Source organism: Eleutherodactylus coqui, chromosome 13, assembly GCF_035609145.1.
Source record: "Eleutherodactylus coqui strain aEleCoq1 chromosome 13, aEleCoq1.hap1, whole genome shotgun sequence".
In the NCBI taxonomy this organism is placed as follows: Eukaryota; Metazoa; Chordata; class Amphibia; order Anura; family Eleutherodactylidae; genus Eleutherodactylus; species Eleutherodactylus coqui.
Window position 1 is genome coordinate 14848702 of NC_089849.1, and position 22449 is coordinate 14871150.

Below are 22449 nucleotides of genomic sequence, written 5' to 3' on the forward strand. Positions count from 1 at the left end.
GTGAGTTGCTGGCCGGGTCACAACCCTAAGTAGAACTAGAGATAACTTGGGGCATCAGAAGGAAAAGCTTTATTTTGTGCAGCCCTCTATTCCCTTCCTCCATCATTTCCCCACTCACTAACATAACCACAAGGTCACCGTCTCCTCAAGACCAGCATACTTGTAAGGGGAAAGCCATGCGAACACACGGATGAAAGTTTGTGCACCCATGCAAATATTTAGTTTAGCAGGCGAATGTTCTCGGCCCTCAAAGTTCCACCCCTGGAGGAGATGGTAAAACTGTACCACAGAGAGGGAGATGGTGCACAGAGCAGCAGGGGGCATTGGAAGTGGCATTTGGGTCCATCAAGGAGTGGTGAGGGGCAGCATGCCTGTTGATGTAAAGCAGCTGTATGAGAGAAGGGGCAGCCTAGAGCCTGAGGGTGCTGGTTGTTGCTGTAGGAGACCATACTGCAGATCCAAAGAGACCATCGTCTACCAGAAGACTACATCCAGAGGGACCGTTGCTGCTGAGTAACGTGCTGTCTTTGAATCAGGGATTGCCAACAGATGTCAAAAGGCTCTTCATCCTACATGCTACAGTACAGAATATGCCCAGAGCTTTGTAAGTGAGGTCGGTCCTCAGTAAAAACCAAATGTGTGCCTTGTATAGAGAGACTAATAGGGACTACACCAGCCTGCTAGTCGTAACACATCAGGAAAGTGTAAGCTCAAGCATTTAGGAAGAACTGGGACATTACAGTATACAGGCCAGAGAGTTTGTCAACTTTGAGTACTTTTCTTTGCATTAGTATCATACCATACTTCACACAGTGGTTACTTCTGGACAAGCCTCTAAGACTGAGTTATTACATATGAGAAGGTACCCAAAAGCAACAGAAGTCCTGAATCGTATAAGACTCGATATATCTCACTGGAGGCTAAGATGGCGGGGCTCAGGCTCACGGATTTTGGCCATGTAATGCGAGCGAAATCGCTAGAAAACTCTATAATGCTTGGATAGATCAGTGGCGGAAGACCACGATGGCCGATACGGTCAGAGCTCATACTGACATGGCTATCACACAACTGAAAGAAGCAGTGCAAACCCGAAAAACATGGAGGGAGGGCAGAAAAGTGGTAAATGAGGTGCAACACTGATAAATGTAAGATTTTGCACATTAGTAGAGGAAATACATGTGACGGTTACACACTAAATGGGAAACCACTGGGAACACTGACATGGAGAAGGACTTGGGGAGTTTAGTTAACTGTAAGCTTAACTGGAGCAACCAGTGTCAGGCAGCTGCTGCCAAGGTAAATAGGAACATGGGGTGCATCAGAGGAGGTCTAGGGGCGCATGATGAGAACATTGTTCTTCCTCTTTACTGGTCAAACCCACTTGGGATATTGTAATATGATGCAAATCCTATACCATGTATATGATAAAGGAGTACAAGAAGGGCTGGAGGTCTTACTTCAGCGATACAATATTATAGGTTACATCACTGATTACGGCAGAAGGGTCGGTGACCCGGGGGTTATCCCGATTGATGGATTGGAGTCAGGAAGGAATTGGCTTCTACCTCATTGGGTCTTTTTGGCTTCCTCTGAATCAACATTGGGGGTTAATAGGCTGAACATTTGTCTTTTTTCGGCCTTACCCTCTATGTTACTATAAATGATGAGGCCCGAGGAGACTGCTGATCCTGCAATCTACCACAAGTCAAAGATCAGACACCGAGCCCTCATGGGGTTTTAATAAACAAAAAAAACTTTTATTGTCGGCCCGATGTACACAGCATGGTCTGGAAGAATAAATTATGTCTTCTTCTGCTTCTTCTTCTCATTCTCCTCCTTCTCTTTTTCAATCTCTGCAACGTACCTCTCTATCTCCTCCGGGCTCAGGATCTGCCAGGGAAGAACAGAAGGAGTCAATCTTTGGCTCTTCAATACTTTTACCTATTACTCAGATTTTGGAGAACAAGAGACACAATGAGATGAACTTCAGTGCTGAGAACCTCCAGTCCCTCCTCTGGGAGCGGTCCGGCAGACAGATCATGAACCCCTTCCTGCCACAGGACATAAATGTACATTCTAGCTGAGAAGGGGCCCCCACTAATGGACGTAAACTCACACCCTATGGATGATGCGGACCCGGAAGCCGACCCCGCGCCGTATGCAGCGGAGGTCGACTGAGTGTAAATCTGCCGCATAAATAGGCATGCTGCAGATTTAGAATTTACAGTGGTTTTTAACCCCTTAACGATCGCCCATACGCCTTTTTATGGTGGAAGTGGGGGCTTGTGCTGTCTAATGACAGCCCAAAAAATACTTTAACAGTGGGGATCAGCGGTACTGCCGATCCCAACTATTTAACTTTTTACATGGTGTTGACAGAGGGAGGGGGCTACCTGTCACCCATTGGACCCCTGGCTATGTAACTGTGGGATCCTGATGGGTTGCTATGGCATCTGAAGGCTTGAAGAGAGCCTCTGGGTCTGTCAGCTACAGGGGCCTACGAGGCTCAGCCTGTATTGTATTACAAAACCCATCAAAAAAAGTGATGACGTTTAAGACCCCTAGTGGGACAAAAGTAAAGAAAAAATAATAGATAAAATAAAACAAAAACAACCACCTAGCTTTGCCGTGTATCCCACCCCCATTTCGTGCTCGCCATCCATTTGAAAGCCCCAGCGATGCAAGGAGTTTTCATGTGAAGACAGCCTCGCATCGCTGCAGGGATGAAGCAATCCTCCTGTGCGGCTGTCACAGCCATAGTAGAGGATTGCGGAGTTCTCCTAATACTTTTAATGGGGCCGCGATGCAAGATCATGAAGCCAGATAGAATTGTGGTGCAATGCAGGGGGACCCCCCGCCACCCCCCAAAAAAGCTGGTGTATACAACCCCATGTCTATGTGAAGCCGGACTTATTATACACACGCCAAAAAATAAAAAGGCAAATTTGGCATTGCTGTGTTCCCAATGACCCACTTAAGATAGTACATTTAACGCATATGGTTCAAGCGGTGAAAAAAAATTAATCAAAATATGTTGAAAATACCTAATTTTGCCTATTTCGCCTTACAAAAAAATAGATTAGAAAGCGATCAAAGTCGTGTGGATCAAGAAAATGGTACCATCAGACAGTACAATTCGTCCGATGAAGAACAAAAATACATAAAACAGGAAAAAAAAAAAAACGAAAAAGTTGCAATGTCCCCGGGAGACAGGAGAAGGGCTCATTGATATGGTGCCGTACTGAGACAAGCGATGGCGCTGCATACAATGTATAGACAACCGCTACCAATTAGCATTTAACCCCTATGCAATGAGAGTGGTGTGTAAGGAAAAGCTTGGGAGCAGAGCCTGCTCTGTCCACAGCGGGTGTCAGCTGTCACCGTGCATTTAAATACCCTGATCAGCATTCAAGGGCCCGAACGGCCTCACCTATTGTTTTCAGTGGGGCCAGAAAAAACATCGAATAGCGTGCGAGGAGCGTGAGAGTGCGATGTTTCCCTGAAGCGATGGGAGGCGTCTGACACAAAAAAATCCTTGCATCCGCGATGACATCAGATCAGAGGTCTTGACCCTTGTTGATGTAACCATGTGAGCAGGAAGCAACTAGATTAAAATTGGGCACCCGACTTACCTTTAGAGGTTGGTCTCTCCTCATGACGGCCAGTTCAATATTTTTACCTCCAGACTGAACAACCTGGAAGAAATTTAGTAGAAAGAAAAAAGTTTTGATAAGAGGGAGGCTGCGGGCCGCGGTCACAGCGGGCAGACCTGAGGGGGGCTGCGGGCCGCGGTCACAGCGGGCAGACCTGAGGGGGGCTGTGGGCCGCGGTCACAGCAGGCAGACCTGAGGGGGGCTGCGGGCCGCGGTCACAGCAGGCAGACCTGAGGGGGGCTGCGGTCACATTTCCAGAATCGTATCCTCTATATAAAAATGGATTTCTGTTTGTTCTTTAGGCACGGACATATTCGCAAAAACTCAGATGCTGTAACTCCCAGCAGACCGAGGTAGGGCGGCAGTCACACCCCAGCAGCCGCCAGGTACTCTTATGGACCTCTCCATCAACTCTCACAAATTACTACAGTACACAGAGACCCCGGGTCTTCACTTCTCTCCGATTGGCTGGGATGCCTACTGTAGGTCCGGATAGGACTACAGCGTCTGATTGGTTAGGACAGTCTGTGTACGGTAGTAATAAACCAACATAGGTGTATACACTGAGGGAAACCTACCTTACATATCTGATTGGTTAGGACCCTCTCTGTGTACTGTAGTAGTAGAGCAGTCTGATAAGAACTGTGCTGGGTGCTCAGTAACTTCTCATTCCCTGCTGTCCTCCTCCTGACCATGACAGGCGCAGTGGCGCTGTGTAGTGCTGTAAACCAACACGTCTAAATATATACCTCACCTGTATGTATATATACACTGAGGAGAATAGACCTCAGCTCTCTAGGACTTACAAAAGTAAATATTAGTTAAAAATCACTGGGCGTGCCGTCAAATTTGTGCTCCTAACAACCAGCTGTTCTCCTTACTTGCCGCGAACAGACTGTTCTTTATTATGTCGGTTTCATGAATCGGACCGGTGCGAAGCCGCGGAATTCTACTAGTGTGAATTTACATTTGCACCCTGTCACTTTTAGCAGCAGATTTGGTGCCGAAACGTTGTGGATTTCCATCGTACATTTCAGTGGAAAAGCCAAAATCAGCAACAAAAGCCATGACTGATGCGCAGCTGTACCCGCAGATTGGGAGAGCAGAGTTCTGGGGTGGAGAATACACAAATAATCCACAGCAAAATACGCAACAAACCTGAAGCAGCGGCCGCGGGGCCTAAAGCAGATGTCACCCAGCGAGGCACTTCAGATTTTACACCTGGAAAATCTGTTACAAACCTTCCCCTTGTGAACATCCCCGTACCGCGCCCCAACGGCCGTTGGACGGGTCCCAAATCAGACACTTTTTAGATGCCATTTTGCCTTAATCTTTCCCCTTTTGGGCTACGAATATTTTATCACAGCACAAATTGAGAAAAAAAACAAAAAACGACTCTTTCATATTTTTTATATACAATGTCTTTTCTATTTTTCGTTGTGTTAGGGGTCAGGTGTAGAAAAAAAAAGGGAGAAAAAAATGTGTTTAACGTTTTTTACTCTAAAGCCTCGTGTGGTGCAGAGTGTTAAGGCAGCAGAAATGCAGTCCTCAGCTCTCACTCATGACCTGAAGGTTGCAGGTAGCCGGCTCAAGGTTGACTCAGCCTTTTATTAGAGGTAATGGGTACATAAAGTTAAAAAAAAAACAAAAAAAAAAAACATTTTAATATCTAGTTCTTTATTTTTCGAATTATATTTACACTAAACGTGCAGAAATTGGTTTGCTATCTTGATATATTATTAGTACAGTCCCTGATTACGGGGCGGCTACGGCTACACATTAGGTTGGTGTTGGCACATTTTTCCTGTAATGTTTCCATTTTACTGTCATTAAAAAAAAAAAAAAAAACACACCTTAAAAAAAAATGTATTTTATTTTCCAGCATCTGTCCCCAATGACATCGTATCAAATCGCTGGGGGACATTCACACTGTCTTTTTTCCCCTTATTTCACAGTTTTCCGCTGTGAGTGGGGGAAAGCACCCCCTACAGTAACAGTAGTCACTATGAAAATTTATCTGGGGTCTGCCAAAACCCTCCATCTCTGCCATGCTGGGACCCATGCAGGAAACAGTACTGCTGCTTTCTGCATAGCGCTTATTGAGAACCATGTATCCAGTAAGAGAGAAGGCCAAAGCAGTTAAAAACTACTTCTGTCTTCTCCTTTGGGTCCTCGGCTTGGCTCAGCCAAGGACCCGATCTGCTCCTGTTAAATTGCAGGAGCAGAAGCTTTAATCCTGTACCAAATTTTTACTATGGCCTGAGATTAAAGCCCAGGATACGGTCCTTAATGGGTTAATCCGCAGCCGAGTTGTGGAGTTCAGCTGCAGATTTTCACGCAGTTCCATACATGGATTTGGCCTTAGCCAATGGGACTGGTTGAAAGTAAAAATAATCTCGCCATCAATATGGTGTCTGATAAGCATCAGACAGGAGGCTGCACAGCAGGGAAGTGACTGCAATATATAAAAGAGACCTTCAGAGTGTGGAAAGCAATCAGGTGAGGCGGGCAGACATGGGAAAAGGTGTTTTCACTGGAGTGGCCCTTTAGGAATAGATATGTCAATTCACCTTCTGCAACACGGATTTCAAAGTCTGAGAGACCCACAACCCCGACGTCTATAGCATTCAGCGCACTACTATGACGTACTGAAATACACAGCATAGATGGACCCGCTGTGGATCTAAAATCCGCAGTACAGGTCAATTTGCGCTGCGGATTTTACCTGCAGATGGATTTTCCACAACATTCCCAACCCGTGGGAACCTACTGTTACACGAGGAGGAGAGGGATGATGGAGAAGGCAACCGAACCTCACGCTGCATGGAGGACGGAAGACCTTCTGCCCTGTCCAGGCCCAGCACTCACCTCCAGCAGAGCTTTAATCACCAGTTTAATGGTCAGATCATCTGTCTCGATGGCTTCATCCGTGTAGTGTTTCTCCAGGAACTCGCGGACAGACTTGGCTCCTCTGCCGATGGCGTTAGCCTGTGGGAGCGATAAAGCAGAATATAAGGAAGTCTTTCACGCTTCCCCACAAGGAATCCCCCGAGGAATGGTGGCTACTTACTTTCCAAGCATGGTAAGTGCCTGAAGGATCTGTCTGGTAGAGACGAGGGGTGCCATCAAAGTCGAATCCCACAATCAGGGCAGATATTCCAAAAGGCCGGCGGCCATTGCTCTGCGTGTAACGCTGCGGGAAACAAGTGAACGGAGTTACAATGCAAACCATGAATAAATACCAGTTGTCAAAGCAGAAAGACCAAAACACCTAGAAGGTGTCGGATGGATGAAACTTCCTCTCTGTGATTGTAACGTTGGTATAAGTGATTACATATCAGAGCAAAGGGAGAATTTGTTCTGCAGTACTGTATGGAGGCTCTAGTACCCTGTTGTATCACATCTTGTATCCAAGCTAGAGGTGGTACAGGTGGGCATGGAGGCTCTAGTACCCTGCTGTACCACCTCTAGCTTGGATACAAGATGTGATACAGGTGGGCATGGAGGCTCTAGTACCCTGCTGTACCACCTCTAGCTTGGATACAAGATGTGATACAGGTGGGCATGGAGGCTCTAGTACCCTGTTGTACCACCTCTAGCTTGGAAACAATATGTAATATGGGTGGGCTTGGGGGCATACAGGTTCTGTATGGTATCCTGCAGCATATGCTCCATATTTGTTGTAATTGAGCCTCCAGATCGTGCAAAATCATAGGTTGTTGAAGTCGGCATCCCAGATGGTACCATGCATGTTCTATGGTCCCAACACCCCCTAACAGTCTGGTCAGAGGCTCCTCTCTACTGGTGGTCTGTAGGGGGCGTCCTGAGCCCGGTCACCTTGTGTGCCCTCACACATCCACTGGTCCCAACACCCCCTAACAGTCTGGTCAGACGCTCCTTTCTACTGGTGGTCTGTCGGGGGTCCTGAGCCCGGTCACCTTGTGTGCCCTCACACATCCACTGGTCCCAACACCCTCTAACAGTCTGGTCAGATGCTCCTGTCTACTGGTGGTCTGTAGGGGGGTCCTGAGCCCGGTCACCTTGTGTGCCCTCACACATCCACTGGTCCCAACACCTCCTAACAGTCTGGTCAGAACAGCTGGTGGGGGACAATTCATGGATACGACCATCCAGCTTCTCACATCCCAATAATGCGCCCCTCTCAGACTCTGGTAACGGGTGAAATCTCTTCTCTGCGTCGTAGAGGCGTCTAGTGTCCAACAAGCTCTACAAGCGGAAGAAGAGATCACTACACACAAGGAGCCTCCGAGAGCGTCTTAATCTAATCACCACAACTCTCATTTACAGATCTGCCTGAGATGGAACCACATGCCGGGTTTTACAGCAAAATGACACCTTCTTCTAGGCTGGCATCCGAGGTTGATCACTTAGTGCCCGTCAGGCCAGCCCTGCACACAACTGCTGTTCCTCCTTCCCCTTAGAGACTGTGACCGGCCTCTCAGGGTTCTGCTCAGACCCCTTGGCTTGCTACCTGGGAGACAGCACCCCCGATCCGACTTCTCCACCTAGCTAGCAGCCTGGTGAGTGGCCTATCAGGGCATGCAAGTTGAAGGAGACATCAGGGGGAGAGCCCGCCCCTGGGATTACTCCCCAGGGTTGCCTGCTCTATGACCGCCTGCATTTTCGGCTCTTGCTGCATTATTTTTTTTTATCAGATTGCGTATGTGACTTTTCTGCCGATTTACAACATTTGTGCCCATTATACATCCCTGCTTCTTTACGGCACCAGCTTTCTAGGCAGATGACACTCTGCTGCCACCTAGTGGACATTTTGAACTGGCAGCTCCATTAATTGCTTTTCATCACTGAGTAAGGACTGCATACGGCTCCCCGGGCCCTCTATATGGCCGTCCGAGACTCTCTTGGCGATGTGTTCATCCTTAAACTTTTCGGGTGAACTTCCCTGTGATGTTACATTTGCTCCGTCCCGTTGCTGCCTTTCCTTTTTAGCTCCAAGTAAAGCTTACCAATAAATTACAGCAATTAGCGCGTCCCAGCACCAAGGCGGATCCTCAGCCCGCTCTAATGACTCTCAGGGTTCCCATTGTGAATTCGCTGCCCCTCCTGAGACCGGACCGACAAGCAGAGACGTTATTAAACCATAATGGAGTATTGCGCCGTCCTTACCGAAGAGATCGCCGCTCTGCAATCGGATTCTGGCTTACTGCGTGCGGATGCTCAGTCCCTGCGAGAGCGTATTTGGAGGCCCATGTCCAAGATATGGAGGACCAACATGCCATGGAGGGCCCTGACTCTGGACTCGGCTCTGAGGGCTGGAGGTGCAGATATTGACAGATCTGTTCCAAGCAGCTCCCCCCCCCCCCCCCCCCCGCTACGCTTCATCCTGCCAAGCTTAAAGTGATTAAGGCCAATCACTCGCACTTCTTTGATAAGCCGGACGATGTAATCGTCTGCTGGAGTAACATTAGATTCTGCCTGCGGTTCTCCATCTCTGTCTTGGCCGACTCCATATACTTTATTCTACGGTCGTTGGATTCTTTTGGTTTGCCGTTGGCCGGGACAGACGTTACATGTTATTATGGTTTCGGCTCAGGGTTTCCTCTCGGTGGATCCCTTGGGTGCATTTTAACCTGTAGTGGGTCGTTTCTTCTCATGGTCTCCTCGGTGGTCCCTCGGGTGAGTTTTGGCTGCGGTGGAATCCTTCGAGGGGACTGTGTTGTCAGACGTAACCCCATGATACGGTTTTCTGTACTTCTACCGTTCTGTTGCCCCTCACAGGGGAGTCCTAGGTGTTCCTTTCCCGTTTTATCCTCTTTCTTGCGATTACCATTATTCTCCTGGTAGCGGACCTTGCGCCCCCTTATCCCTTCGAAGTTATGGGATCCTGACCGGTCCCAAGTTGGGGTGGGAAATGTTTGTACCTGCATGCAAGTTATCTCCTATGTGTGTCCATTTCTCCCCCTCGGTGTGACCGTACTCCTGGCGTTACGCGGGTGGCTTACGTTAATTATGCCTCGCTGTGCTGTAATGGCTAATATTCATCTCAACTTGGAAAGTCAGAGGCCTGAATCCAAACCCAAGAGAGCCTCTGCATTTGTCTGTAGACTCCCTCGCCCCGTGTCCCGTTTCCAGACGCTTAAACGAGCCCCTGTTGGTTTTGTCTGTCATGCTACTTATTCGGACTATGCTGGAGGGGGGTTGTTTTTAAGTAACTTTATACAGACCCCGGGGACGCTCTCCGATTCGCCAGTGCTCCTTTTACGACCGCCTTGTTACGATAGTTAATATTTATGTGCCACCCCTTTCCTGATGTGATGACCCGGATCATGCTAGACCCAGCTCCAGTAATGTCCGTGGGGAATTTCATCCTCACCTTGGACCCAGGGTGCGATTGTCTTTTTCGGGCACACCTCTCAGCATCCCAATTATCCGCTTGGGACGTCCCCTACTTATTGCATGACACCACCTATTCATGCCACTCACTTTACATTGGGCTGCGGTATATTTTACTTGCACAGCGGTATTTCCAGTCATTCATCTTTTCAGCTGGTCCTTGACCCGGGGGTGCGCGAGTGTCACCCTCCGTAAGGCTTAGGTCATTGTGGCCGAATCAGCAAAAGGGTACATCATGTCGAACAAGAGGCAACTGTATCGGGGTGCTAATGAGGGATCTGCCTCAGAGTCTATGGTGGGGGAAGCCTATGAGGGTCCCTTATCTCAGCAACATCTTTACAGGCCGCTCAGCCTTGGAGCGCTGTAGAGCTTTGTTATATAGCCGATCCCTCTCCGGGGAATTATTTGGCTATGAATGGATTGTGGAGGGAGTATAAACTGCTGGTAGAGGACTATACCAGAAAGACAGTCCTCTACGCCCAACATGGTATATTTAATCAAGGCGGTAAAAATGGCCATCTGCTGGAGTATTTAGCCAGGGAGGATCCCGATTACAGCCGTGCGTGGTGCTGATGGGGTTCTTGTAGATCCAGTCCCAACTAATCAGACATTTACTACCATTTACACCGATTTATATACCTTTCAGATTGAGTGCTCTGATGGACAGTTGGAAGCCTACCTTAAGGCCATCCCATGCCCACTCATCTCAGAGTGTTGCCCATCTAGACGGGCGTGGAGTATAGATGAAATAGTAGATACTAGTAAGTCCTTTCCTAACAGGAATCTCTGGGAAGAGGTTTTGGCCCCTACACCTTTGATCCTTCCTGGTTCTCTTCTGCAGGGCAGTGCCCTCCCAGCTGCGGTGCGTGAAGCCTTGATCGCTAGAATTCCTTAACCTAGGAAGGGTTTGATAGATCGGGGCTTCCATCACCCCATATTCCTTCTTAATAATGATATTAAGATCCTGACTAAAACACTTGCAATTCGCATAAACTCGGTCCTCAAAGAAGGTGTGTGTGCGGATCAATCTGGCTTCGTGCCTGGCATGGTATACGGGTAACTGCGTATGTTCCTGCATTCTATGACACGTTTAGCCGGAGGTTTCATCGTAGATCTGGGCAAAAACAGCGGAACAAAAAGCAGAATGTAGCTCTTTTTCTTCCGTCCAAAAGCCGTGCAGCTGGGCGGAAAGCGAACGGACTCCATTATAGTTAATGAGGTACAGTCGGCGCTGTTCGGTTCCACCCAGAGATGCAACTGTTCAGGTGCGGGGATTCCCCTTTCCTGCTCCCCGAATGGAGGAAGAAAGCGGAATCCACAGCGCAGATGTGAAGCCCCCCTGATCGGACTTCCCTCTTAGGGCTAAAGGGCTGGATGCCCCATGGGGCTCTTCCTCAATCCCTTGTAGGCAGCATTAATTCTCTGAAAACAAAGCTACTGCCCGGGTTCCGATACGTTCTCCATAATTTCCTCATTCTTGCTCCTAAGATGTTTTTCATGTCCTCTGCCAGACTGTACTCCATGTTTATTATGGGCAGGCTCACCTCCTAGGATCAGATCAGAAACCCTTTTGTCATTGGGACACTTAAAGTCTGACAGATTGTCCTAAAGAGGCTAAATGGGGAGGCGGCGACTCACTCATACCGGAGTAGGACGCTTCCCTCCCGGGCTCCCGCTGCACCCACCGGTAAAACACAGCTTACCGTGCTCCAGCAGGCTCACAGCAAACACCGACGACTCGATGGGGAAGAGGAGGCTCACAGGAAGGACACAGGAGGCGGCGGCGGACGAGCCGCCGAAGATAGAGCGGTTCTTCAGCGGCCGCGGGCAGACTGCCTCTGCTCTCAAGATGGCGCCGGACCATGTGCGCCCGACCCTCACTGACAGCGGGACCGGCGGCAGAGGAGAGGAGAAGAGCGGCGCAGAGGAGGGAGCTGCACTGCCGCTAGATAAGTACTCTGTCACCCCCAGAGCTGGCCCCAACACAAGTGGGGACAGCAGCACTTCTTCCTGGCCTGACCCTATGAATAAAGGGTCTGATGATGAGCCCCCCAGCCTGCTCCAGCTGTGGATGGGGAGGGTGATTGTCCCCCCAGCAGCCCCACATACACACAAGATGTGGGACCACAGGCAACCCCCACACAGCGCAGTGAGGGACCCAGAAACCCCAGGGGCATAGCCCAAACACAAACCCAGAGGAAAAGGCTGGGTGGAAGCCAGACAGCGCAACACACGAGCCCCTCTGGGAAAACAAGCGCCCTATCAGATGGGGGTAGTAGTCTCCAACAAAGGGCCCGCAGAAGAGGTTCTGCAGCAGCCAAAACTGCACCAGCCTGCCCAATCTCTTACAGTGGTTCTTCCTCAGACGAAGAGTGGGATTGGAAGGAACATTTGCGATCTCTCCCGACAAAAAGGGACTTTCAGAGGCTGGAGGCCTCTCGTAAGGAGACTATCACTTTTACAACAAGAGCTTAAGCATGTCGGTAACCGTTTAAACGCGGTTGAGGAATCTCAGGTAAAGTTATGACCATGCTCGAGGATCACAGTCAAGTTATTAATGCGCAAGCCTTACAACTGGCAGATATCTTAGCGCATATTGACGATTTGGAGAACCGCCATAGGCGCAATAACCTGCGACTGCGGGGCCGGCCTGAGGAGGTGCTGCCATCTCAGCTAGAGGATTGGGCTCACAACTTCTTCAGCTCACTTCTAAAACGTAGCCCCGACCAACCGGTTGAAATTGATCGCATACACAGGGCACTTGGTCCCAAGCCAGACACTAACAGACAATTTTCGCGGACCTGGCACGACGCACCTTGCAGCTACGCAGAGCCGTGCGGACGATATTGGAGGTGCTGAGGGCCAATAAAATCCTTTACTGATGGGGATACCCCTTTCAAATTACGGCCACCAGGAATGGCAAGACAGGGATCTTCAGATCTCCCGCAGACCTCCCCAGGTTCCTGGGCACACTAGAACTCCCCATGGTGGCTCTACCAGACTGGCCACACATTCCGGCTTTACCCATCTCTGGCCCCAGGGCATCATGGCAAGACGTCGGTTCACGCAGCCCTAGGCCCAATAACCAGCTCAACAGACCCCCGCGCTGACTACCTCCCCAAAGGGACCGCAGTGCCCCCCCCCGACCTGGAACAAAGGGTCCGCCGCCTTCCTCTCTGACCGGCTGTGACCCGCCACGAGTTGTCGGGTGTTGCGCTAAAGTTTAATTGAGCTAACTGAGCCTAAGTATTTCCACTGTCTAACTATTTCATTGCATTGGTACCGAAATGTTTGCTAATTGCAGTACACTTCATTATTGCTATTGTTGATTGTATGTTACATGCGATAGATTACACGGTGTGCTGGTGGGGATTGCGGGAGGGAGCGGGTTACTCTGGTGTTTGTGACTCCCCTCCTCCCACCGGGTTGACCACATGTCAGTGCCGTCTACAGCTGACCACTGCTTGGCTCTCCCATCTAGTGGCACTGGGACTCCACTTCCCAGTCGACAGAATGTTCTCTTTCTGTCCCCTTATTCCCTATTTTTCCCATTTCTATCTGCCATCACAGCCTTTTTCCGCACCCTTTTCCCTCTCTCATTCCCAAACAAGAAGCTATACACCACGAAAACACCCACCTTTTCCGATAAACCGCCGCCATGACTAGTCTTTCCTTCTGTACATACAACGCCAGGGGGTTGAACGCCCCTGCTAAACGGGGCCAGATACTAGCACATATGCACAAGAAAAAGATCAAGAGACCCACTATAGAAAAGACCCCACCCCTAAGGGTAATAATACTATACCAGCTGGCACCATCGTGTCCACCCAGAAGAGAGGATCTGCGGAACGTCCGTTGCAATTCACAAAAACCTCCCTCATAGAATACCGGCTTCTGGGACGGACAAGGAAGGCAGATATATCTTTAAAAATAGACCTGGGATGTCGTATCTTAGCAATAGCTAACGTCTGTTTTCCCAACACAGGTCAGATCTCGTTTGGATGCCACGTGCTAGGGGAACTGGCACAGTTCGCCTCGGGATCCCAGATTATCCTTGGAGGTGACCTAAACCTTGCCCTGGATCCCAGCCTAGATACATCCTCGGGTAAGTCCAACTCTTCCCTGGCAGCACTGCGGAGACTGCGACTCATTGACCTCTGGAGGACACTCCACCCGGGGGTCAAGGACTACAGCCACCATTCAGTCGCCCATAATAGTTATGGACGGCTGGACTACTTATTTATATCCCATGGCCTCCTAGATTTGGTAGCTTTATATGGTTGGACCACGCACCCGTCTATGGGGCCCTACTGGGGGGGGGAGACTCCAAGGGGACTCAACACGTGGAGACTTAATGACAACCTACTGGATGACACTTGCTGCCTACAGGAGATCAGACAGACAATAGAAACCTTTACTGAAGTTCATAAGACGGACACGTCCCCCCCGACTATCCAGTGGGAAGCCCTGAAATGTGTCCTGAGGGGAGTCTTCATCTCCCACGGAGCAAGACTTAAAGGGACAGGACAGCCAAGCTGACAGACTTAATATCTAGGCTGGACAAGGCGGAACAGGCCACTAAAACCAACGCCTCTCCGTCACTAAACGCTGAGATCTCAGACTTACGACGACAAATATTGGGCAATATGGACCAGACATACTTCCATCTGAGAGATAGATTAAAGGGGGGTTCTATGAATATGGCAATAAATGCAGCTCCTGGTTAGCTGAAGCACTAAACCCGCGGGAAAATCACTCGTATATCTTTGCAATGAACTCAACGGAAAAGGGCAAGGTCCACTCAACAAACGACATCTTGGAATGTTTCAGGAAATACAAAAACGAGTTATATAACATTGAAGGAATAGCTAACATATCAGAGAGCGATCAAGATTTACAAAAATATGCCCCAGTCCCGATCCCGGCAGAGAACGGGGAGGCACTGGAGGAGGACCTCCTAGACCAAGAGATAATAGGGGAAATCAACAACTTGAAAATTGGGAAAAGTCCGGGCCCCGACGGATTCACACCTAGGTTTTACAAAACATGTAGGGAACTTGTAGCCCCACTCTTATGCAAAGCCTTCAACGCCGTTTCAAGGAAATGCCCTTTCCCATACCAGGCCCTGCAAGCCCCAATAACAGTCATCCCAAAGCCAGGCAAGGACCCCATGTCGTGTGGAAATTACCGCCCTATTGAATGTCGACACGAAAATCTTTGCCAAAACGATAGCTGCACGTCTGCGCCCTCTTGTCCCCGGGCTTATCCATAGGGATCAGGTGGGATTCGTGCCGGGGCGCGAAGCAAGGGACAACACGATACGGACCCTATCACTGATAGGAAGGACACGAGAGGCAAATAGCCCATTGAGTCTTCTCTCGGTCGACGCTGAAAAGGCTTTGGACCGCGTAAACTGGGCATTTCTAGAGGCCACACTAGGAAAGATCGGGCGAGGTAGCAGGATAATAGGCTGGGGAATGGCCCTTTACAACAACCCCACAGCACAGGTCCATGTTAACGGGAAACTTTCCGACCCAATCCACATCAGGAACGGCACACGACAGGGCTGCCCATTATCCCCGACACTATATGCCCTAGTCATGGAATCACTGGCCAACGCCTTGAGGGGAAATAAAGACATACAGGGTTATAAAACAGCTGGTGGCGAACACAAAGTGGCCTTGTTTGCCGATGACCTGCTGGTGTATGTCACGAACCCCAGCCAGGCGTTACCTGCTATACTGCAAGAGTTCGACAGATATAGCCAGGTTGGCAACTACAAGATTAACCTGACTAAATCGGAAATTTTGAATATCACACTTCCGGCGTCGGAAATAGCGAGGCTCAGGGCCCGGTTCCCTCTAAAGTGGCGAGAAGATCATATAAAATACCTGGGAGTGGTCCTTTCCCCAGATCCTGAGAAAATACTTGGCCTGAACTACGAACCCATGTACAGCGCCTCAGTGAGGGACTTCGAGAGATGGAGACCGTTGTCCCTCTCATGGTTTGGCAAAATCAACACCGTCAAAATGAACTCCCTCCCCAAGCTCCTTTACCTCTTCCAAACCCTACCCATACGGATCCCGCGGAACTACTTTGCTAAACTTCAGAAAGCGGTGACACGCTTTGTGTGGGGTGGAGCCAGGCCACGTCTCAGCTTTAAACTACTTACCCAACCAAAGGAGAGGGGAGGAGCGGGTCTACCAGACCTACTTCTTTACTACAGAGCCGCCATATGCAAGGCAGTACTGGACCTGGTTCATGGAAGATCATCCAAGCGATGGGTCGAACAAGAACAAGAGGCTACGGCAGGACGAATCCAGGGTTTCTTTTGGTTGAGAGGTGGACTGGGAAGAAGAGGTAACAGGGTCTCCTCCTTTATGGGGAACCTCCTGAGGAGCTGGGATGGGTTTGCGCATCGACATGGACTGGTAACGGTCCCAGGGCCCTGGACACCGCTGACTGGGAACCCGGACTTCCCCCAGGGAGACGCAGGACTACCCCTACTGAGCAGATTAGGGACTCCGTATCCCAGGGTCAGAGATGTGGTTGGCAAAGAGGGCCTGCTGGCACTGGGCACACTCCTGGGGGATGGGGGACACATGGCGGGTGCGTGGTTCCAGTACCTTCAGCTAGGACATTATATACGATCCCTGGGTCCTATCTCGGACTTGACATCACCTCCCACCCCCTTTGAGGAGATGTGTGGGGGCCCTGGGAGGCCAAGAGGGGAGGTCTCCGCGGTGTATGGCATCCTGATAGCCAGGGGGGGGCTGGACCCCGGAGGGGGTATTAAGAGGTCCTGGGAAAAGAAGCTGGGGCGAGCTGTGACTGAAGATGAGTGGGACAAAGCAATGTGTCTAACCCACAAGATGACAGCTTCTGGTAACCACCAGGAACTAAACTATAAACTACTAACAAGGTGGTATCGCACCCCCGCACGCCTGGCAAGATACTACCCGGGAACATCTGACATGTGTTGGAGATGCCAAGGCGAGACTGGCACGCTCACACATTTGGTGGTCCTGCCCCCAGATCCTGGCGTTGTGGAAGGAGATCGAGGCCCTACATAACTCTCTGAACAGGGAATCTCTGGTACTAACGCCTATCATGGCCCTTTTATCGGTCCTACCAGGTCCTATCAAAGCTAACAAGAGGAGCATCCTCAGGTTCTTCCTACTAGCAATGCGAGTGGCAATACCTCGACTTTGGAGATCTCAGACCCCACCGACGAAAGTAGAGTGGGTGACAGCCCTAGACGAAATTTGCCGTATGGAGGAGCTGAGGGCCAGAGACGATGCCAAATACTCGACATACCACGCTACATGGGAGAGTTGGCTGACGTTCCGCAGATCCCCAAGGTTTGAGAACTGCCTGGCGAACGGTGATATATCTAATTAAACATAAATTTGGGTGTTAAGAAATGACCCCGGGAATGAGACCTTTTCTCTTTCCTTTTCCCCTCTTCTTCTTTATCTTTTTCCTCCTCCCCTTCTTTCACCCTACTAACCCCTCACTTGCCCTACCCCTTTGCCCCCCCCCCCCCTCTATTCTACGAGGCCTACGGAGAGATCTCGTAGACGCCTCCACGGACATCCTCCACTTCCCTTCCCCAGAATGTTACAGAAGTTATACTATAGTTGATTATTCACTCTAATTGAAGTACTTACAGTTAGTGGTTACGCTATGTTAAAGGGGTTGTCCCGCGAAACAAAGTGGGTTATACACTTCTGTATGGCCATATTAATGCACTTTGTAATGTACATTGTGCATTAATTATGAGCCATACAGAAGTTATTCACTTACCTGTTCCGTTGCTAGCGTCCCCGTCTCCATGGTGCCGTCTAATTTTCAGCGTCTAATCGCCCGATTAGACGCGCTTGCGCAGTCCGGTCTTTTTCCTTTCTGAATGGGGCCGCTCGTGCCGGAGAGCGGCTCCTCGTAGCTCCGCCCCGTCACGTGTGCCGATTCCAGCCAATCAGGAGGCTGGAATCGGCAATGGACCGCACGGTGCACCGCATGGTGCAACGTGGGTGAAGATCCCAGCGGCCATCTTACTTAGGTAAGTAAGAAGTCGCCGGAGCGCGGGGATTCGGGTAAGTACTGGCCGTTTTTTTTTTTTATTCCTGCATCGGGTTTGTCTCGCGCGAGAAGATCGGGGGGGGCTATTGAAAAAAACAAAAAAAACGTTTCGGCGCGGGACAACCCCTTTAAGTGTGGGAGTATCTGGCGCAAAAAAAAAAAAAAACACTACAAGACAAGAGACTCTTCGTGAAGCGACATCTTATAACGAAAGGAGGTCAAGATGCGCGATTATATGGTTGCAATGAGCAGTAAATATCTGCAAAGTTTAACTTGGAATGTGTTCACTACACTGACTGTAATACAGGAAACCTTAATAGAAATACAGAGGCTAAAGGGTCTCCAGATCCTCCCCTCTGGTGTCGCCCATTATTGCAACGCTCCACAGAATCCGCATTCTACAGGCCCCATGGTATAGCTGTTCTTTCTGATGTAGTAAGTGAAGGCACCTTCTGCGCTCTAGGGGTGCTCTCCCACCTCGTTCGGGGAGCAGGGAAGGGGAATCCCTAAAGGTGGTCAGATCTGTCTCTGGATGGAACCAAACAGCGCTGGGCAGACCCCATTGGCTAGAATGGGATCCATCCACTTTCTGCCCGGCTTTTAGATGGACGTATACAGTGTTTTGTCCTCTGGTGTTTTCAGCCGCCCCGTGACGAGACCTCCAGACGGAAGGTCCGACCCAGATGTGAAACCACCCTTACAACTACAGTTGAATCATAATATACCAGCCAAATCCCGCGCTTGGACACCGATGCATGCACAGGTAACCCCTGCGATTCTGCCCGTAGAAGGGGGAGTTTACCTGCGCATGCAGCGGTATCCTAGTCCACAGTGCAGGCGCAGCCATAACACACGAGTGTTGGAAAGAGTGATGCTACTTTGAACGCTGTTATTAGTTCATATGAACAAAAACCTCCTGACAGGTTCCCTTTAAGAGGGCTGCCCAAGGTTAGGAAAAACATGGCTGCTTTCTTCCAAACACAGCGCCACCCTTGTCCATAGGGTTGTGTGAGGTATTGCAGATCAGCTCCATTAAAGTGATGGGTAAGGAGCTGCAATACCACACACACACACACACACACACACACACACACACGGCGCTGTGTCTGGAAGGAAGCAGCCATGTTTTTTCTAACCCTGGACAGCCCTTTAAATGGCCCTGGTGTAATAAACGCTGCACTGTAATTGCTTAGTTTTGAAGACCCCCCCCTTACCTGCTTCAGGCTGGCGATGTACCGTGTGATGTACTCGACCGTCACCGGATCCTCCACCGTCAGTCTGTGGCTCTGACACTCCACACGGGCGCGATTTATTACAATCCGAGCGTCCGCCGTGAGCCCTACGACAGTAAATAGGGTTGGTTATCTCGCTAATCTGCAAGGCGAAACGACATATAAAGAGGATGTGCCAAGTGTTAGTTTGATTGGTGGGGTCTGACCACTGGGACCCCCACTAATCTCCCAAAGAGGGCGTTATGAATGAAGCTGCGGTCACGCATTCGCACCACCACTCCATTCATAACAATGGAAGTGCCAGAGATTGCCAAATAGAAGCACTTGGCATCTACAGCGCTGCAAGTGAAATAACATGAGCCACGTTGGGTATGCGCACCGCCGCTTTATTCATGCGGGCACCTTCAGGCCCCTTGTTACTGAGAACAGTGGGGTCCCGGTGGTCGGACCCCACCAATCATGGAGTGATCACTTGGCACAACCCCGTTATGTAGAGTCATTACTGAAGGGGCTGTCCAGGATTAGGTAAACATGGCCGCCTTCTTCAGGAACAGCACCACTCCTGTCCACAGGTTGTTTCTGGCACTGCAGCTCAGCCGTATACACTTCAACAGAGCAACAATACCGCATACAACCTGCGGATGGGTGCGGCGCTGTTTCTTGAAGAGAGCAGCCGTGTTTTAATAATCCTGTAGGATCATTGTACGCAGTCCGAGCTTCTCCCCGAAACCCGCAGCCCTCTCATGTTTAAGGGGGTTTTTAGGGACTTCAATCAATATAACCTGAATATTCGCCTATCCCGGCTGCTCCTCCTCCAGCGCCGCAGCACGAGCGCACGGAACCCGGAAGAAGCGGCGGGCGGCCACGGGCCGATCACTGTGCAGGTGACTGCTCAGCCATGATGACCGGCACATGGTCGCCCGCCGCAGCACCAGCGCACGGAGCCTGAAAGAAGCGGCGGGCAGCCACGGGCCGATCACTGTGCAGGTGACCGCTCAGCCATGATGACCGGCACATGGTCGCCCGCCGCAGCACCAGCGCACGGAACCCGGAAGAAGCGGCGGGCGGCCACGGGCCGATCACTGTGCAGGTGACCGCTTAGCCATGATGACCGGCACATGGTCGCCCGCCACAGCACCAGCGCATGGAGCCTGGAAGAAGCGGCGGGCGGCCACGGGCCGATCACTGTGCAGGTGACCGCTCAGCCATGATGACCGGCACATGGTCGCCCGCCGCAGCACCAGCGCACAGAGCCTGGAAGAAGCGGCGGGCAGCCACGGGCCGATCACTGTGCAGGTGACCGCTCAGCCATAATGACCGGCACATGGTCGCCCGCCGCAGCACCAGCGCACGGAGCCTGGAAGAAGCGGCGGGCGGCCACGGGCCGATCACTGTGCAGGTGACCGCTCAGCCATAATGACCGGCACATGGTCGCCCGCCGCAGCACCAGCGCACGGAACCCGGAAGAAGCGGCGGGCGGCCACGGGCCGATCACTGTGCAGGTGACCGCTCAGCCATAATGACCGGCACATGGTCGCCCGCCGCAGCACCAGCGCACGGAACCCGGAAGAAGCGGCGGGCGGCCACGGGCCGATCACTGTGCAGGTGACTGCTCAGCCATGATGACCGGCACATGGTCGCCCGCCGCAGCACCAGCGCACAGAGCCTGGAAGAAGCGGCGGGCGGCCACGGGCCGATCACTGTGCAGGTGACTGCTCAGCCATGATGACCGGCACATGGTCGCCCGCCGCAGCTTAACCCCTTTAACGCTCCTTCTAAACAGGCCGAGTTATTGGCCCGATGCATCACGCCTGAACGCCACACAAGGCGATGGGCGCGCGTTTCGTTTTCTTTTGGAGCCCCAGCCTTAGGATGTACATCACACCCCGCGGTCCGCTGCGACCCAACAGGCCCCCGCAGACCCTTTGTGGTTTGATGCGGCCCCCAACAGCGCAGGTTTACCAGCGAACGCCATGAAGACGTTGTCGTCCAGCGCGCAGATCTTCCGCACCGTCCGCTCGTCCTGCAGTTTGGCGACAGACTTCTTCTCCACGCCGAGGACCACGATCTCCTTCCCTCGGACGCCAACCTGAAGAGAGAGAGCGCAGAACGCCATGGTTAACCCTCGAGAGCCCACATGGATTAAAAAAAAACGTACACGGAAGTGCGATTTATAATTTTCCCTATTTATAACACATGCGACGCTCAGCGTATTTACCGGCGCCCAAACCCCGCCGAGGGCCGAATGTTTCCGCCTGCCGCAGCGGTGTCGCTTTATTGCCGTATGGCTGCGGACCGCACGAACACCGGAGCCGCTATTAGCGGCCGTTTAAACGTCCTTCATTCGAGGTATTGAGGTAAAAACGTACGCGCTTCTTGCCGTGCGTCTCACATTGCGGCACAACTGCACCCTGTGGGCACCCAACCCCATGTATATAATCAGCGGTGCCCACCTGCCCCCTTATACCAAGAGGGTGCCCACCAGGTCTGATCCAAGCCCCCCAGACTCCAAGGTTGGCTCTTTCACCCCATATTGCACCCCTTTCTCTGCCTGTGACAAGGGACCCCCAAATCTCTCCCCCTCCCCCTTCACATAAAGCCCCCCTCGTGGAGCCGTCCGGCCTCCTCACCGCCGTGGAGCCTTTCTTCACGGCCTCCTGGGCATATTCCACCTGGAAGAGGTGCCCGTCCGGGGAGAACACGGTGATAGCCCGGTCGTAGCTCATCTTCACGACGAAGTGCGGCCGCTCACGAAGTGAAACCTGCTGAAAACAGCGCACTCATCCACCTCCTATCCAACAAGCCGACTTACGCTTCCTGCCTAACGTAAGCAACGAACCACCCCGCTACTCTACGCTACGGAAACAGCGTAACTAAACTCCACCCCCGACAACCTACGCTACCCGGTGCTTTAGACAGGAAACCCGGCTTGTGGAAGGTACCACTATTACCGCGGGGGGAGTCCGAACTCAATCTTACGCCTTTCTAGTCGCTGCCAGGACCGACGTGAACAATATTATTTTATCACCATTATTAAATATAGATCTATAGAAACGAGCAAGAAGTAGGAGTAGAGCTGGTAGGAAAGTAATGACGGGCCGCTCCAT

General features: G+C 51.1%; 1 protein-coding gene across 1 annotated transcript; it reads right to left on the reverse strand.

Moving 5' to 3' along the window:
- Window positions 1–1730: 1730 nt before the first annotated feature.
- PSMA7 (proteasome 20S subunit alpha 7) lies at window positions 1731–22143 on the reverse strand. Its single transcript, XM_066585845.1, has 7 exons — window positions 21973–22143; window positions 21305–21431; window positions 19325–19449; window positions 6724–6846; window positions 6522–6641; window positions 3633–3695; window positions 1731–1890 (listed from the first exon to the last, which is right to left on the reverse strand). The coding sequence occupies exons 1-7, from the start codon at window positions 22066–22068 to the stop codon at window positions 1801–1803; spliced, it is 744 nt and encodes a 247-aa protein (XP_066441942.1). The 5' UTR covers window positions 22069–22143; the 3' UTR covers window positions 1731–1800.
- Window positions 22144–22449: the final 306 nt, after the last annotated feature.